This window comes from Suncus etruscus, chromosome 7 (genome assembly GCF_024139225.1).
Source record: "Suncus etruscus isolate mSunEtr1 chromosome 7, mSunEtr1.pri.cur, whole genome shotgun sequence".
In the NCBI taxonomy this organism is placed as follows: Eukaryota; Metazoa; Chordata; class Mammalia; order Eulipotyphla; family Soricidae; genus Suncus; species Suncus etruscus.
Window position 1 is genome coordinate 117159814 of NC_064854.1, and position 19655 is coordinate 117179468.

Below are 19655 nucleotides of genomic sequence, written 5' to 3' on the forward strand. Positions count from 1 at the left end.
CTTTAGATGGTTCTTCAACTTCCACTTGAGGGGAGATACCCTGATTGCCCTATTTCAGCAAGACAGCTATATAGGAGAGGAGGCAAGTCTCCATGCCTACATCATTCAAAGTTGAGCTTTGCTGCAAATGCCCTGTGCTTGGCAGCACTGCCCTTGCATTGAGACCTGGGAGGGAGCCTGCAGCAGAACTGGTCTGGCTCTGCCCTTTGGACCTGAAACCCCCCCCCCCCACTTGGAGGAGATGGCCATTCCTTCTTTTTTCCTTAGTCACAGGATGCTAATCGACTGGGGAGCTCAGCCATCTCTTTCATTCTCAGTGCCGGCAGCAGCTCCCACCACCAGAGCTGAGCAGACCATGGGAGACATCTGGTGCCCAGTGCTCAGAAGCACTGTGAAGTGACCTCCACTCTAGGCCTTCTGCTCAAGCAAGGGAAGTTGCTGGAAGCTTGCATGCCTGGCTTGCCTGAGGGTGCTGAGTGGGAAACTTCTAGCAGAGGTTCTATCAAGGGGGCGTGCTGGCTTCCTGGTTGCTCTTCCACTAAAAGACTGGCTATCCCAAACTGTTCTTGTCTCCAACCCAAAGGCACAAACAAGGTTGGTCCCCAATTCCGCATCTGAGCTACTGGCTGACAGTAACAATGTCACACACACACACACACACACACACACACACACACACACACACACACACACACACACACACACACACCAGCTGGAACTTCTGGTGTGGGAGAACCCACTGTCTGTAGAATAAAAGGGGTGTTTCTATGTGGGGTGTAATAGCCAAGCCCCCCATATACACACCCCATCTATGACAGAACAATATGTAAAGTCTAGTTGTGTGCTGGAGATGACAGTGGGGCTGGGAAGGGAGTGGTATGAGTTAAGAGTGAACATGACCTCCCCCTGGGGTGCAAAGGGCAGAGGACATGGCTGACAGATCAGAGAAGTAGCTCTCCCCAGCTGCTCTTTCAAGAGGATGGTATTCTAGTTGAAGAGGGTTTCTAGATCTTTCCACAAGACCAATGGGAAGCAGCTCATGGAGACTTGGTGCCTGGGTTTAGATTCTGGAGAGGCAGATTCTGTACCCCTTGTTTATTGATGCACCTGCCTGCCTGCACCTCATGTCCAGCTCTGAGCAGTGATGCTTGGAAGCCAGTTGCAGCTGTTCCTGCCTCAATTGTCCTGGACATTAGGCCCGACTCTGTTCTATGACACACACATACACACCCACATATACACAACTGCTCTACTGCTCAGCCTCAGCCTTTGGTGTTATATATTTTATGCACTTTGAAGACTGGCCAGGGTATGCCTGACACAGTGTTCTTCGATCTTGTCTTCAAGCAACTGGGCAGTACAAAGCTAACTTAGGAGCTGTTATTACTGGCAGGACCCAGTGAAAACCCAAAGGGTAGATAGAGATGAGAGTTGGGGCTTCTGGACACCAGGCTATTGGGGCATCCCTGTGTTGACATGAGGGAGGGAATGTAGGTGCTAGTTCCACAAGGAAAAGACAGTCTGGAAGTCACGGACCACCCACCCTTAGCCTCTGAGCCTTTGCTGGCTGTGTGGCTCTGTGGGCACATGGTTTGTCCAGCCACCTGTGACTGGAGAAGGTACTATGTCCTGCCTTGTGATGAGCCTCATGGCCAGATCACAGCTGAGGAAGCAGCTGGGAACTCCTGGCCATGGTGTTCATGCCTTGGGGGCTCCATTGCTCCCTCCTTGTCACCCTCTTTCCTCCCTCTGGCAAGGTGCTTGTGAAGTTGCTGCTAGACCAGCTACCCATGGCAGTCTCCCTCAGCAGGACCTCAGGGCACTTCCTGGGCTACAGCTACCAGCCAAACTCGCCAATTCATGGCTCCACATCAATGGCCAAGCGGGTCTGATGTCTCAGTAAAGAAAGGAGCCCGTCAGTGAGGTGTGTGTGTCCTTTAATAATAGTTTTATTGCCATACAGAACCTATGAAGCCAGTGCAGTGCTGTCAGGCTTCGAAATGGCCCCATTCCCATCCAAGATGGGCAGAAGCCCTTCAGAATGGCTGACCCCCATTCACCTGCCATCCTACCTAGAGGGTCTCTGGGCAACTGGTGGTGGGGTGAGGTAGACCCACCCAGAGAGGGGCCACAGGAGAGCTGGAGAGTCTTCTGTGTAGGGATAGATGTGCAGGGGGTCTGGAGCAGTCAGGCAGCTGCGGTGGTGGTATGAGGGGATCCCTCAGATCATGCTGGAAGGTGAAAGGCAGGACAAAGACTCTGGTCCTCTCCTCATCCACTAGAGGTTCACAGTAGAAAGAGGTGAGGGCTCAGGGCACTTCATCAGGCCAGCAGTGGGCCTGCTCCAGGCTCCCAGTGGCCTGTCCTCATGCCTCTTCGTTTGTGTCTTCCCTCGAATCCTCCTTCAGGCTCTCAGGCACAAGCTTCATTTGCTGTGGAGAGAACACAGGATCCATGAGCTGAGGGTGATCCCTAAGACTCGGGGCTTCTAGTCTTCCCCTCTACAGAAGCCTCTGGGCAAGGAGGTTCCTTCTAGCTCTTCCAAAGAACAAGGAGAACTAGAGGAGCTAGGGCCCTCACTGCTGCCAGGGTCCCTTGTGTACTCGGAACCTGTTTCTGATCAGACAAGGTGGAGACAGAAACCCAGGAGGTACATGGCTTGGGGCCCTGCCTTTCTTGGACTTTCTGGAGAAGGGGAAGGGGAGACCAACAGGCCTGGGCACCTTCCTCCACAGGGATCTTCCTCTGTTCTGACTCTCTGAGCTTCTCTGCATCTATTCTGGACATATAAGAAGGACACACACTGTGGGGGGCACTGTGGAGATCGCTGTTGGGGACCGGCAGTCCCTGGCTCAAACAAAAGGCACAAAACTGTTTCTAGAGTCATAGAACTGTATCCCTGCCTCATTCCTCAAACCATCGGGGAAGCCTATGAAGTGTCCCAGGAAGCCCAGACCTGTTCAGCTCTCAGGACTAGTCCTTCTCATAGACTCTGTGTCCCCTGTGTGAAGGAACTTGGAGAGGTTCCCATCTCCTTCTTTCTCCTGGGCTCAGATTAGGATCTGGGGAACCCACATGCAGGAGGTAACCTGGCAGTTCCTTGGGCTCGGAGCTAATGTGGGCACAGCAGCCAGCCTGACCCATGATGAGCCTGCCCAAGGGTATGATCACCATGACAGAGATGCCTGGAGCAGCAGTATGCCTAGCTCAGAGCATCCAGAAGTTACCATGTTCAATAACTTTGGTAAGGACTCCCACTATCTCCCCTACCTGGTCACCACATCTGAAAATAGTAATACCATAGGTCAGAGCCACTGTAAACTCTGTGAGCTGGAACTACTTTAAACTTCTGAAGTTTTTCAAAGTCTCTTTTAATGAGAGAAAAGAGAGCAGATGAGTCCATTTTTTGTTTCCAGAGATGGCAAGGAACCACAATGATGTAATAACTAAAGAAATGGACCAGAACAAGAATGAAGAGAAAAGAGCCCCTGGCATATCTGGAGCCTTCTAGCACCATCTTCCCAGAATTCCACATGGGGAGAAAAAGCAGAGGGTTGTGAGCCTTGTGAGCCTGTGTTTTCTTCCAAATGAGCTTTATCTGAAGCTTCATGTGGGGTTTAAAGTTCTTCCTCACATTGGTGGGGAGCTCCTTGGTGCCAGGTATATCTCTCCCTGGAAGTGGTGGGGGTTCAGGCTGGCATTCCTTTCTCAGGATGACCTTACCCTAAGTGATTTTCTGATGTTTTAGAAATTCTCCTTCTTCAGACTCCAGGCTGGGGCTTCACCCACAACCCAGACTCATAACCATCCCTGGGTTTTGCAGCACCTAAGCTCCTGCAAGTGCCCTCTGAAGGCTCCAGGAGAGATGTGCCTCAGTCTGCTACCCTTCCTCCCATATTCCCCTGCCTGAGGTGCTACAGGGTCTGCTGAAAGAATTGTGAATTTCCAGCTGTGCTCATGGGCCAAGTGTCGACTGGGCATGACGCCCTTATGGTGTGGTGTGAAATTTTCCACTTCCCCACCCTTTGGGGGGTGGGGAACGCACAGCAATGTGTTTTGAGCCAGCCAGGCTCTCAAAGACCTGGACATAGCTTTTGAGGATCCATGGCTCCCACAGACCATCTAGTCTCAGAAATGAACTTGAATTGGATGCTTCTGGAAGAGGGAATCAAGTGCCTCTGACTGGCCACAGAGCCCTCTCAAAGCTGGGCATAACCTTCATGCATCTGTCAATGCCTCAGCCACAATGCCCTATAGGAGGCTGAGAAAAATGCGGAGAGCCAACAAGACATGACAAAGCAAACCTTCTGAAGGGGGGGGCAGGATTTGGAGAAGTTTTTCATGCAGTAAAGCCCTTCTCAGAGCATCCCATTGCCTCTATCCTTTCCCATTGCATCAGTGGGATGGACCTTCAAGAAGACCTGTGATCTGTCCACTCTCCCTGAATCAACAAAGCCAGTAATGATGTTAACAAACCCCTTTCTGGGCACCATGAGCAGCAGCATAGGGAGGATACATGCCATCTGATTGCTTAACCGAGGTACTGGAACTCAGGTGGGGGTACAGGCAGGCATTGCTGGGGCGTTAGACCAGTGCCTCAGACATGCTCCTCTGTATCAGCTTCCTGCAAATCTAGGCTCCATCTCAGGACTTCTGTTTCCTGCATGTATGACGGTACTGCACATTCATACTGTGCCCTTGTCTCACCTTGTGGATATTACTTTTCATGCCTGTTGGAGGCTGACTGGATCTGGCCTGGTGAAGCATCCTCCACACTGTGTTTTGAACCATTCTCACTTAGCCATATACTGGGCTCACTTGGGCTAAGAGGGTCAGCTGTGGATGGATGGGCCAAAGAGACAGCTAACAGGGCTGGGCATACACTCTGCATTCAGGAAGTCTGAGTTTGAACTCCGGCACTATGTGGTTTCATGAGCACCGACAGGAGCTACCCCCAAGCACAGACCTGAAACTCATCCTAAAGCACTTCTGGGTATAGCTCCTAATCTGCGACAATAATCAAAACAGAAACAAAAACAAGCAACCAGATTTGGATGGATTATATTTCCATTTCTGAGGGTTTCCTGTTAATATTCTGATACTTGGTGAAAGTTAAATACTAACCTATTTCACCTGGCTCCAATTTTCAATTTCTCTCCTGACTCTGGAGATACACTATATGAAACCCAGTGCTAGGTTCTCACTCCAGAAAGGAAGTTTACTAGCTTTTTTTTTTTAATCCAGGAGTCCTTGATTATTTTTTTTAATTAAAGGTGTATAAAGGGCAGAACAACTAGAACACATTGGAAATGCAGTGGCAATGACGTTAGCTGGAAAATAAAAAAAAGTGTCAGAGTCCATAGGCTGCAGAGGGGATAGCTGGTGCCAGGATGGGCTGAGAAGAACTTTGCACCTCCTGTGCAGACATTCCCAGTCTAGGTTTCCCCAGTCTAGTCCAGAGTAGCCTGATGGCACATGTTGGTTATTCGGGAGCAAGGACAGCTGAGGCAAGGGATGTCTGCTATAGTAGATAGGAAGAGAAAAGGAGGAGTGATATACTTTAATGGCTACTGAACTGAATACACACGTGGGGGACATGGACACAGGATAGAGACTTAAGAGACTCATGGAAAGCTGGGGGTGCTACAACAAAAGGGCAGAGCAAAGTGGGATCCAAGGTTATGTGGGGTGGGCAAACTCAGTGTTGTAACACAATGGTACCACTGAGCACCATCAGGACAAAATATAAGTAGAATTTGTACACAGGAGGGAAACAAATGAAACAGAGTTGATGTCCTAGATGACAAGCAAACTATGATTCATGGGGAAGGAAATAGTGCAAAGAAATACTATATAAAATCTTGTCAGTGGTCTAGAATGGCAGGCCAGCTGCTGTGTCCATCACAGACACATCCGGGAGGACAAGATGAGGGGTACGTGAGTGTGATGCCCAAGATGGGAGCAGAGGGTTGCAGAGTGGAGATAGTTTTGTGAAAGAAAGGGTACGACAAAAACAAATAATGCCATGAAAATAGTGTGGTGACAAGTGTGCCGTCCACACGGAGAATTGCCTTTTAAATAGTGTCTTCAGCAGCAGGAGAGAGAGAACAGTGAGCGGGACACTTGTCTCCACACGGCCGACCTGAGTTCAATCCTCAACATCTCATTTCAGGCCCATGTGGTCCCTTAAGCTCACCAGAAGTGATCCCTAAGGACAGAGCCTGGATGTGTCCCCCTCACAAAACACATTTTTAAAAAAGTGTCTTCTTGGGCCAGAGTGACAGTACAGTGGGTACTATCCTCAAGTGCAGATCCAGGAGCCCCACTGGGTGCAACCCCAAAACCAAAATAAAAACAGCAACTTCCGCTGACATGACTTGCTTTCCCTGGTAGGATGTGTTTGCCTTCCTAAGAGCTTGTTCCCATGTTCACTCCAGAGTTTCTCCAAAGGATTGGGGCGCCCTTCTGCTTCCTTTTCAGAAAAAGGATCACCCAGAGCTGCCTTCCCCCAACCCCTGGAAACATGGGTCTAGATTCTTTTCCCAAAGGGCACTCAGCTCCATATCAGGAGAGAGAATTTGCTCAAGGAGGGTCAACAGCAGCACATAATATAACCTATCCCAGCCTTTGGGATAAGCTGCTGGCTCTGCAGTGAGCAGACCCTCATAGCCAGCCTCACTCAGGAACCTGCTGGTCTGGACCTGAAGGGAGGCAGGGAAGGGTGTGCCGCCTGCAGGATGTAAGGCCCTTCCTGCCCAGAACAAATGTACTGGGCAAACATCCATGCAAGGCTGGGATGTGTGCAGCTAAGAGGACTTATGAGAGGCCACTTCTCAGAGAGGTCTGTGTGATGCAAACAGGTCCAATGGATGAGCAGTCAGCCTTCATGTGGAGAGGCACATCCAATTGTGCCCTGGGGTGCTCATTCTGGGTGGTGCTGAGGTCATGTAGGGTGGGGACTGCACTCGGGCTTCCTATGTGTACCTCATGTGATGAAGTCCCTTAAACTCTCTCTTGTGGCCTGGTCAATCAATAGGCTCTAAGTTGGCAATTATTGAAGAGCCAAGGCTCAAGGTTTTCTATGTGTGAATGTGGTATGTCATTGAGGGGGCCAAGCCAGTGGAGACAAAGCTGTGAGACACTCCAGGCACATGCAGAAGCTCCTGAAAAACTCTCATAGGCTCCTTCAGGGACAGTGCAGAAGATGCAGGCACTTCCAGAAATCCACAGTGCAACCATTGGTCAGGTCACGGTACCTTCTAGTGGATCACAAAGAACAATACTTTGGCTGTTGTCCTATTCTCCTTCGTTTGCAAGAGCACCTTAAAGGTCCAGATACTAGGCACCAAAGGAGCAAATATTAGGCATTAGCATGCTGATAAGACACAGAAATCCAGAGATCACTTTAAGTCTCTGTATGGGAGTGGGTGTGGGGGAAGGACTCAGTGGTGATGATCTGAAGGATACCTGGTTGGTCAGAGGGAGGCTGGGGTCCTCTGCTTCCCCTAGGAGTTCTGAGACACAGAAGGGACATAGTTTGTCTATGGCAATGCAGGAGACCCAGAGAGTTCATAAAATTATAGGTGAAGATAAAATCTACCAAATGCAGCCAGAGAGAGACAGAAAGACAGAGAGATACAGAGACACAGAGAGAGAGAGAGAGAGAGACAGAGAGAGAGAGAGACAGAGAGAGAGAGAGAGAGAGAGAGAGAGAGAGAGAGAGAGACAGAGAGAGAGAGAGGAGTACAGTGAGCAAGACAGCTGATCCAGGATCCAGCCCACCACAAGTGATCCATGTCAGAAGTAAGCCCAGAAACAAAATGCTATGTATGGACCAAAACCAAAACCAACTTCAACTACCAAGTACAACACTGAAGACTGCCCATACCTGGTTTCAACCAAAGATTTAAAAAAAAAAAAACATTTTTCTTAATTTTGGGAGGGAAACAACCACCTTTTCCTATGACCCCCAGTTACACACACACACACACACACACACACACACACACACACACAATCAGCAAAGAGTGAGCAGGAATGTGGAACTAGTCACAATTCACAGCTGCTCACAGAAACGAGTGAAAATATGGAAAGCAGATTAGACAAGGGCAAGGAAAATGAGAGAAGAGGCTTAAGGTTCTGTTGAAAACTAATGGGAATAGGGACAACAGCTGAAATGTTTTTCTTTGTGATCCACCAGTCTCATGCTTTGCAATGAAAATAAGGAAATACTGAAAAGAAGGAAGTCGTGATTTTTCTTTGTCCTCCCCCCACCCAAAGGCAGAGGTGAGTAAGTTGTCTTTCATAACCAGTGTTACCGAATTCAGGTGCGCGCTAGTGGACTCAGAAAAGACAAAAGCTATTTTGTTGTTGTTATTATTGTTGTTGTTGACTTTTGTGAGTACTTTATATATCCTGGATATCACCTTTTATCTGATATGCTGAATGCAAATTTTATTTTTTTTATCATTCTGTTAACTATCTTTTAGTTTTAGTCCATGTTTCATCATGCAGAAACTCTAAGTTGATGTCTAAAACTCGATTAACTTTGTAAAGTTATTTAACTAAAATTTAAAAAAAAAAGTAGGATTAAGCTATTATAAATTCATCCACCCCCATTTCAGGAGTGTGTAAAATGGGATTATGTACTCATGAGTTTCTTGGTAAAAATCAGGATTTTAGTCTCAATGTTCCCTTCATTGACTCCACCTGTATCTGACACGGCATTTTTATTTTAGGCTTTGAGAGCAATGATGGCTTCCTTTTCTATTCCTATTCCCAGAAACGGGAAAATTCTAGCAGATTGTGTCGAGTTCAGCTGTTTTGTTTTCTACCTCTTAGTACTCTTGGAGCAGCACTGGCTGTGGCCCTGAAGCTAAGAAATACTGTCAGTTAAGCACTAACAAGAACTTTCACTGGCAGGAAACTTCTCTGGACTAGCAGAGATCTGTGGAGCAATAGTTGAAAATACTGGAATAATTCAAAGTCTCAATGCTCTCTTTAGTCTGGCTTTGAAAAAGAGAGAACAGAGTTTGGGTGAAATTCTGGACCTGCACTTCCTGTCTCAGTCTCATACTGGCTGTGTCCAGTGATTTCCAACCAAAAGCTATGAGTTCTGGGGTGAGTCTGAGTTCTATCATGTTACTTTTTTTTTTTTATTGTGACTGAAGTTCATTACACAGAATTATTTACAGTACATAGTGACAATGAATGAAGGGCTTTTCCACCACCAATGTAGTCCTCCCTCCACTCCTGTTCCCAGCTTGTCTCCCACATATCCTTCCTTTACCTCCCAGAATCCTAGTGTAACTGGTCTCCACCTTACAACTTGTTATAGGTTGGGTATCTATTCTATTTGGTGTTCCAGTCTGGTCATTTTTTATTTACACTACATGTTTATATGACTGGTCCTGGTATCATTCTTTTCCCACCTCAATTTGTGAAGCTGAATGATTCAAGTTATGCTATTCTGTTGGAGATATAAAGGTTAAGGAAAAGAGAAGAAAAAACTTGATATCAACTACTAAAATAGAAAGAAAAAAATCACCGAATAATATCCACAAAAGTGAAAAAGAAAGAAAAAAGTGGAGGAAAAAAGAGAAGTGAAATAATATCAAAAAACAAACAAAAAATAAAGCAAAACAAAACCAGAAAAAGTGGTGCAGTGGCAGGGCTTGGTGTTATCCCACCATTTTTTTTTTTTTTTTTTGCCCTGCCACTGCACCACTTTATCATGTTACTTTCTATCACTAAAAATAAGCTGGTATATCTAATGATGAATTAAGCACGCCTTCAAGCATTCCATTCTTCTTCTACCACTACTTCCCTTGTTTTCTGTGAAGCTGAGAACAACAGAAGGCATTAGAGATAAGCTAGAGGGAATCCTCTGCTAAGTCATAAAATATAGATGTATTTTCTTGTCTCCCTGAATGAACTACAGATCGTTTTGTTAAGGACATGGAAAATCTGTTTCAGGAGCACATGAAGTGATGAAGTGATTCAGTATTCTTTGCAAAGCTGCTGATTCACAGTTAATTTATGTGGTTCTTGGCGGGCAGGGGAAGCAAACCCCATAATTCCATAAGTTGAAGTTGTTTTTGACAAGTCACACAAACAAGCTGGCACCAAAGAAACCATCATGCAACCGTACTGGGCTGTGGGTAGATAATATTTTTTGCCCTTTAAAGCAGGCATATCAGAAAAGTGTGTGACCAAGTATATAGATAAATGCTCCAACTTACATCTCTAGCTATAAAAACTACTAAAAGAGAAAACAAAAACATCCATAATGGGTAGCGAAATCAGCTCGGAGACAAATCTCCACCATTCTTTTCAAAAAGGAACTGGTGAGGTTGGAGCGGTGGTGCAAGTGGTAAGGCATCTGCCTTGCGTGCGGTAGCCCCGTAGGGTTCCCCAAGCCAGGAGCGCTGAGCACATAGCCAAGAGTGACCCCTGAGCGTCACCGGGTGTGGCCCAAAAAAACAAACAAAAGAAAAGGAACTGGCTTTTATGTGTGCTAGCAAGGCTAGTCCAATCCAGAATGAGGTCTTGAGTAAGTGTGTGTGTGTGTGTGTGTGTGTGTGTGTGTGTGTGTGTGTGTGTGTGTGTGTGTGTGTGTGTGTGTGTGTGTGTTGGAGGAAGTGACAGTTGACCACAAGGGAAACCCTGCACCAGATGGAAATGGAACAGAACACAAGAGTAGGTGAATCCACACAAGAGTGGAGCAGCTCTGAGAAGACAGACCATCTCCAAACAGAAGTACACAGAGGCCGCCTGCCTCCAGGGAATGTTCTCTGGCTTCACTCCTGGGCCACACCAACTGACTGACTGTGCTCTGGGGAACATTCTGTCCTGGATTTGAGAGACACCTGTGCTCCAGGACTGCAGGCTGTCATCTCTGGATGCACCTCCTTGAGCCCACTTCTCTTCAACTAGTCCCCCATCTCCTTCCCCTCTGCCCTTCAGTCAGACCCATCTAAGTAGGACTGCAGTGAATTCTGAGGAAGCACACAGCCTGCATGGTCTTTTGGCAGCTCTTACTCCTGAAGCTTACTGGCCTGGAGCAGTAAGAAGAAACTTCCCTCTCAAATTCTCCTATTTTAGAGTCTCCATCTGTGGGGTCCAGGTCCTTTTCAAAGTACTTATATAGTCTTTCCTGTGAGGATGCCTCAGCCAGCTCTAGGCAGGTCTACAGGCCCATGTACTTGCCGGGCTGGACCCAGTTCACCATCTGCCCAAAGGCCTCCTTCTAGATGATGGGTAACTGTGGCCAGGTTCAGTCCTTCAGATAAGCTCAGCTTATCTAAGCCCTGCTCAAGGTCCAGAGCACACTATAGGACTGCTGGTGAGCTGGCTGGGGCAACGTGTGGAGGACTTGTACCCAAGTCAAGCTTAGGCCACTGTTATGCCCTTTGTAGTGACCACCAGAACACCCATGGTCTTCTTTCTTTCCTGGGTTTCACCATTACCCAAATTCGCCTTTCACCCAAATTTCACTGACTGGTATCTAGTGTGGGAGAAGAGTGAGAGGTGGGAAAGGCCTATGGCTCATGGCTAGGGGTCGTTTCCTGGGATCTCTGTGGTTACTGTAGAAGGACCAGAAGGAAACTGTCATGGAGGGGTCTCCAAACAGGTCTGAATGACCATCCACAGCCTGCTTAGCCCTCACTGAGCAAGCAGGTCTCAGAGGTATCTGAAAAATCTGTTTCAAGCATAGAGAAAATTTTCAGGTAGAGATTCAGAGTTTAAAATGGCACACTTGAAACTCAAAGCAGCCCCTATGTGGTTCTGTTTGTCTTCATCTCTCTGTGGGATATCTTATTGAATTGTCTGAGAGTAATTTGTGGGTAGCAAGCCCTCTTGAACCCTAGGCATGTATCCAAAAAACAAAAACAAAAACAAAAAAAACAACAAAGCTTTTGTGCTCAGGAGGTCTGGGGGCTCACAATAGCAATTCTTGGTCAACTGGTTTAGCATAAGATCCTGGACGGAGGGGTTTATGTTTTGGCCTGCAGGGTGGGGACATGGATACCTGGGCCAGTTCAGCAGTGTTGTGGGGCTTGGAGTCACACCCAGGGGTGCTCTAGTGTCTCCAGAGCTGCATCCAGCAATGCTCAGGAGACCATGTAGTGCTGGGAATCAAACTATGGCTGGGTGCATGCCAAATACATATCCTAACCACTGTCCTATCTCTCTACGCCTAAGGTCTCATTCTTATTTAATATAAAACATTTCCTAGATGATTTTGAAGGGTGGAGGGTGTGTCATATTTCTGTTTTTATCACACTCCCTAAATTTCATTAAACTGAGAGAATTCAGAAAGTATGACAGATAGGACTCCCTGAAGTATTGCCACAGAATGATAGAACAATGCCTGGTTACTGTGATGAAAGACACATCGTGATGAATTCCTTCTTCTTCGTGACACACAGAATATTCCACTGAACTGAAACAAAAAAAAAATGCTAGGTGCAAGAAATTATTCACTGATGGAGCTGTGAGCTAGATGGTAAGGTGCTTCTCAGAGTTCTTCAAGCACCCCTACCTCCCTGCATATCCTCCTGGGTGGCGGCCCCTCTCTGAGAGAAAGCTGGACCAACTCTAGAATCAGCTAATACTCAGACTCAATGACAGAATGAGCAGAAACCATGGGCTATGACATGTGACACCGGCTTTGGTGGCTTGTCCGCAGTGCCACTCCAGATGGCTCTGATGGGACCAGCTGTTCTATTCAGAGCGGTCAATGGGGAGGGAAAGTAGGTACCCCAGTCCAGTCTGTAGACCTCTATATCCTTGGCTGATACCTTGGACCAACCCCAGAGGCCCTAGAGAGCCAAGTGCAGACTCCCCAAAATTGTGAGAGAGAAGATGATTGTTCTTTGGGGCAATTTACTCTGTGATGGGTGGTCTGGAATGGACAGCATGAAATATCATGTAAGCTGAAATCAGTGGAGGTCATGGCATATTCATGGCTTCATGAATGGACCAGCATCAGGTCGGAGTCTCTTCTTTCTCCCTTCACTTACTTATTGAACCTCTCTCAGTATTCCTTCCTAAGGAATCTACTATTTATTTTTATTTATTTATTTATTTATTTTTGGTTTGATGACCACGTTTGGCAGTGTTTGAGGGCTACTCCTGGCTCTAGACTTAGGGGTCACTCCCAGCAGTGTTTGGAGGACCATGTGCTGCTGCTGAGTGAACCCAAGTCTGTGCTTAGTTCACTGATCTCTATGGCTCCCTTCCTAAGGAATTGAAAATATTTTTGAAATACATGTATACAGTTAAAGTATTTCCTAGCACGCAAGTTGTCCAAGTTGGGAGGAGTAGCAGTCCTGGTCTAATTGAAGGCATGGGTATTTTATGTTCACTTTAAGAAAATATATTTCTGGGGTAGGGATCCAAATGACTTCTTTTTTTTTTTCTGAAAAGGGGCCAGTTTGCCTCTAGCTTGAGAAATAGTTCAGTAGATGAGGCACTTGCCTTGGATGTAGCCAAACTGAGTTTGATTCCTAACACCATATATGGTTCCCAGAGTGTTAGCCCATCCCCCATTCCTCCTGTAACCTTACCTGTTAATAAGACCTGCCCATTTCTGGGAGGGGTCTTTGGTGGGTAACAATCAGTTTGGCCTCAGGGGCAGAGGGGATTAGAAGATTTTGAGGATGGATTGAGAGAGAAGCATGAGGAGGAAAGAGGCTGAGAGACAAGGTACAATGCAGGGCTGAATAGGGATCCAGCGTAAAAGGTTATGATAGGCCACACACATGTTGCCAGGGCCTGAATAAAGCTGATATCTTCTGAAACCTGTCTGTGGACCATTTTCTCCCCACCGCTATCCTGAACCTGCAGATCTGACAGTTGAAGGGGGTTGTAGACTCGTGGCCTGGACTAAAGGAGAAAGACCTTTCACCCTCCATCACCATCCACCACCATCCAGCCCATCCAAAGGGCTTTAATTCTACAAACTGGCGCCTGAACAGGGACTTGGACCCTTGAAAGCAAAATCAGAAGGAGACCTTGTGTACCCCTAGGTGTGGCAACCAACCAAATACAATTTGGGGACCTCTGACTTAAAGAAATCAAACACCATGCCAATGTCCTGACAAGAACGCATGCATGCTCCCTCATGATCCATCAATCCCTCATCTTGAAGGCATCTTCTTGCTTCATTATCCGTTTCAAACCTTCTTTTAGAAGTTTATCCTTTCCTCAAAATAGTAATACTTCTTGACCATGAAAATAGAAAGGACAGCATTATTCATTCTTCATTTTGCAAAATAAAAAAAAAAAAATCTTGGAGGGGCCAGAGCAGTGGCGCAAGTGGTAGGGCATTGGCCTTGCAAGTGGCTAACCTAGGATGGACTACGGTTTGATCCCCCAGCATCCCATATGGTCCCCCAAGCCGGGGCTATTTCTGAATGCATAGCTAGGAGTAACCTCTGAGCATCACCAAAGTGTGGCCCAAAACAAAAACAAACAAAAAAAATCTTTAAAATATTCTCATTACCAGGAACTGTACAAAGTTTTTTTTTTTTTGTTTTTAAAAAACTGAATGGCTGGAGTAGTTTTACTGTGTGGACAGAAAAATTCATTTAAGAATTCCTCCTAAAACAGGATACTTGTGTGTGTTTGCATGCATGTATGTGTGAGCATGTGCATACGTGTGCAAACCTTTAAATACATGTGAGTATATCTGGGGAATAGAGTCTAGAATTCTCCATCTTTTGTCAAGCATGGTAGTTACTATCATTAAACAGATGACCTTCTTCTTTTCCTCGCCTTCCTTTCCTTCCAGTCTATATTCTAGCTTCCCCCTCTTTTTACATACTTGTCATTGCCATCTCCCCATGCTATTTTCTCACCTCATTCCATATTCCCTCCTGGCCCTATTGACCTATAAGAACCTCAAAAAAAAAAAAAACCTACTTTGTTTGACAATCCTGATCATTTCTCATGTCTGTCTGCTTCTTTACAGCTTGACCCTCTTCTGTACAAGGATCCACCATGGAATCTTTGCTCTTCCCTTTGGTCTTTCTACAACCACCCCAACCTCGCCAATTCCACCACCTGCCAATCTCCCCTCTCATCTCTGGTAAACTTTGATGATTAAAAAGATCTTTGTATTTTTCCCAATATACTGACTGTTCCTTCTGACCTATGGTCTTATAGCCCCACTTCAGAGGCAGAACAAAAGTGGCATGGTATCTAACACCCTGCTGCAGGCAAACTAGCCCTGGGACAATTCCAGTGGGAAGCTATAAGCCTCCAGCTTGTATCCTAAAAACCAGAAACTTCGAGAAGAAACAATTACCCACAATATCAGAGTATCCTGGTCCCTCCTGAATTCTTCCATGTCTTTTACTAAAACGCAACAACTGGATTTGAACACTACTCTCTGGTCCACAGAGTGGGGACAGTATCAATTTTTATCTGGGGTCTGTTCAAATCAGAAATCGGGATTCCAGTCCAGATATGTCCAATTATAATATGTTAGTAAGAACCTATGGTTTACAGCATGCTAGAGCTTGAGAGATAGGGGTCTAGAATCTAGCAGGAAACATTCACTTATGACTTTAGTAGGTCACTGTGATAGCTACTGAAGGGATCATCCAAAGTCCTCAGAGTAAAGCTCGGTCCAGTGAGATGTGGAGGATGGGGTCAGAGTCAGATAGGTATCTGTGAGAAGATAATGTGATAGAGATGGATTCAACTTGGGACTTGGGGGAGGGTCAGGAAGGCTCAGGAGAGAGCACTTGTTGAGTAAGTGTTGATCTAACCCCTGCAGTGCCCAAGAGGGACTTTCTCAGCAAGAAGTGTGATGCCAAAGAAGAGAGTTGGCAGAGAAATCTGGAAAAAGAAATTGGGCAGGAGAGGTGGAGAGATGGGCCCAGGAGGCCTTGAGGTCATGCTCCTTTGTTCTGGACATAACTTGAGTCTTACAACCTCTGGTTACATAAGCACCTCTGGCAGCCTCTTCCTTCCTAGTACCCTGGGATTTGCCTGCTTCTTTCACATGGACTTCATGTCATCAGATACTTTTTCTTTTGGTCTCTATGTTTATGATTTAAAAAAATAAAATAAAATGGAAGCCCTTTAGTTCATTTTAATTAAATTCTAACTTTTATTTTTGACCTCCAGCATAAAAGCCTGGCAGATTTATTTTAATTTTAATTCTATTTTAATTCTTTTTCCACAACATCCCACTACCTTCCCATCATTTTGGGGGGGGGGGGACTTCACTTCATGCCTTTCCCACTGGGTATGTATTTTCCTGACACTTGGTCTTGGAAGGCACATTCCCTTCTGTTGCAATTAATACTGTCCCTCTTTACCACATTCTATTTCTCTCTTGCTGGAAAAGTTTGTCTGTTCCTCTATAAGTCAGAAGGTCTACTTATTATTTTAGTCTCCCCAGTAGTTAGGACATGAAGGAATTCCTGACCTGGGGTTCTGAAGGGCAAGGCTTTCTGTTAGCATACACAAATATTCTAGAAATAAGTCACCTTTGCCTACACCCACAAGCTTTTAGATCTGTTTGTGAAGCATGATGACTAGAGCTGTGGCAGCTACCTAGTGACTATGTAAACACTTACAGAGTGAGGATGGCAAAAGGTGGAAATGGAAGGTCTAGCTAGGACCTCAGGGATGTTACTAAGATGACCCCTAGTGCTGGGAAAGGTCTGTATATGGATTTATTGTTACATTCCAGTCTCAGATCATTTAGTGGGGGCCAGAGAGATAGCATGGAGGTAAGGCATTTGCCTTGCATGCAGAAGGATGGTGGTTTGAATCCTGGTAACCCATATGGTCCCCCGAGCCTTCCAGGAGTGACTTCTGAGCATAGAGCCAGGAGTAATCCCTGAGAGCTGCTGGATGTGACCCAAAAACCAAAACCAAAACCAAACAAAAACTATATATAAAAAAATAAAAACAAAGATTATTTAGTACCCTTTTTATGTTGGGACAACCAAGAAACACCCAATGAGAACCCCTAAATATCATTATTATTATTATTTTCTCTATAAATTACTGGATATCTTTTCAATAGAATATGTCACATCTACAGTTTATAATTCTGCTTACTCTGATGGCCTTGTCTGGTTAATGCTTCTTCCTAAATCATAACATTCTCTTGATTACCCCAGCCAGTTTCTAGGCAAGCTCGTTCTTCTTATGTATTATGAAATACTTTCTAGTGGTTACTAGACTCAGCTATTTTAAGCTTCATTTAGAAACCAAAAAGATCAAATGCTTTGACATTCCAAATCCGACTATTTTTTTTCCCTTTCTTTTGAGTCCCTAAAGTCATGACCTCTAGCAACCTAGACCTCTTCAAACTAGCAGAGAAACTATCTGAACATTTCCTCTGAACTCTGGCTTGTCTGATTTGGCCTGGGAATCAGGTGGCTTAGGCATCTACCCCTTGATCCCTCCTTTCCAAGAGGATCCACCTCCCAAATTCTGGCCTTGGCCAGGCCACTCCTCCCCACCCCCAAACATTCTCTTCACTCCTGAGCTCTTCCCAGAATGGCAAACCATCCTTGGATAAGTCTCATTTTCTCCACCAGCCTGAACTATGCTGTTTCCTATTCAAGGGAGGGACAAAGCTAGGAGAGAAAAAACACTTTGGGTTGGGGTACGAGGGAGAAAAAGGTGTGAATATGCACCTATTTTTTGTATCTATTTTTTGAGGGATCACACTCCATTTTCATAAGAACTCGGAAATTGCACGGTGACTGGATGGACTGAGAAATGTTGGCAGGCTGACTTCCCTTTTGAGAAAGATGTGCTTGAAGATGCCACCATTCCTACCGGCTAGAACAGTTGCTTGCTTGAGTTTTGGACCCCAGTGCCAAGCCTCTGGCCCCTGGGGTAAGCAGCGGCCCCTCAGTCCTGCCCAGTTTCTTGGGGTTTTAGTTGGGGGGACTCCCAAAGCAGTGCTTAGGAGGTCCTGGGGCCCCACCGATAATGTCTGGCCAAAAATTAGTCTTGTTGGTTCAGTTAAATGCCATGAGGATGCTGGGTCCTAAGAGATAGCATGAAGGTGGGGCATTTGCCTAGCATGCAAAAGGACAGTGGTTTGAATCCCGGCATCCCATATGATCTGCCAAGCCAGGAGCGATTTCTGAGCGTAGAGCCAAGAGTAACCCCTGAGCACCGCTGGTGTGACCCCAAAACAAAAAAAAAAAACAAAAAAAGCCCCCCAAAAAGCTATGATGATGCGATAATGATCAGGCCTAAAATGCTGAGATGTTGGAGCCAGCCTGAACATACTGAGGCTTATAGGATCACATCTTGTGGTGCTCAGGTTTATGCCAGAAAATGCTTGAAGAATCATGTAACGTGGGGTATCAAACTCAGGTTGGACACCAGTCAAGCATGTACCCTAACAGCTGTGTGCTCTCCCCCAAAACCCCTCTTTTTTGTTTTCAGCCAGGATTAAACTGTCCCTTGAACAGCCCAGACTGACCTGTGATGGGAAAAAACTTTCTGGCATTAGCACCCACCAGTAGCATGAGCTTTTCTTACTCCCTAGTGTCAAATTCTTCCATGCTCACCTCTTGACTTTAAGAGTCTCCAGGATATTTGTTCTCCTGGCTTCCTCTTGAATTCTTTCCATCCCCACACAGGAATCTTTTATGCACCCCCCCCCCCTTCCCCACAGCTTCACACATGAGTGGCTGAAGCTGTAGCACAGTGGTAGAAGGCATGCTGCACATGGAGGAGGCCTACATGGTATGGACCCTGTCATCTGCCCACAAAGAAATTGCATAAAAATGTTAGACCTTCTTTTCTAAGCAAGAAATGCAGCTCTCACTTACTGGAAATGATTCATAAACCAGATTTGCCTGTGCACAGAGTTTTAAGTTTTGCCAGGACTGTTCCTAGGCTGGCCTTGAAAACCACGATGCAAAATCATCTCAGCACCCCTGACCTGTGTCCTGTGGACACCTGGCCTTTTTCACTCAGTACCCCAAGTGCTTAGTACAGTTGCTCCTTCATAGGCCTAAAAGCTGACCTGCCAGAAAGGGGAGACACATGCATGCTAAGAAACTTAGGCTTTGAATATGAACCCCGAGTTGTCTACCTCCAAACCCTTCTTTTCAGATCCCTTAAATTCTCTTTTCTGACATCAAGGAAAGTAGATTCTTTTGTAAAGATACTTTCTTAGCCTAAGGCAAAAATGACAGTTGTACTGGCTGTGATTTGCTGGGGTTTGGGCCCAGAGGGTGAAGCCCCTCTTCCAGCCTAGAGATTAATAATCAGAAGGTTTGGGGACCCTAACCCTAACCCCCCCAACATGTCTTCTCTGATTCCTCCTGCTGTTCTTGGCATTTTTTTCATTATGGAGATGACAGATTCTGTAAAACATGACTTTAATTTTGATGAAGTGCCATTTATAGATCTGTTCTTTCAGAATCACACTTACAGAGTTGGTATGGAAGAAATCTTTGCCTAATGAATCGTCACAGGACATTTGGGGCGGAGGTTGGGGCCACACCCTGGCATTGCTCTGGGGTTACTTCTGTTTTGGGCTTAGAAATCTCTTCCAGCAAGTTCAGGGGGGCATGTAAGATGCCAGGGATCAAACCGGGTTGGCCACATACAAGGCAAAAAACTCTACTTGCTGTGTATTATTGCTCTGTCCCCTC

General features: G+C 46.0%; 1 protein-coding gene across 1 annotated transcript in view; it reads right to left on the reverse strand.

Moving 5' to 3' along the window:
* Nucleotides 1-1931: 1931 nt before the first annotated feature.
* Nucleotides 1932-19655, reverse strand: part of ANO10 (anoctamin 10) — a 186477-nt gene continuing 168753 nt past the window's right edge. The window contains 1 exon segment of the mRNA XM_049777443.1: nucleotides 1932-2432. Coding sequence (XP_049633400.1) covers nucleotides 2367-2432 — 66 coding nt within the window. The 3' untranslated portion in view covers nucleotides 1932-2366.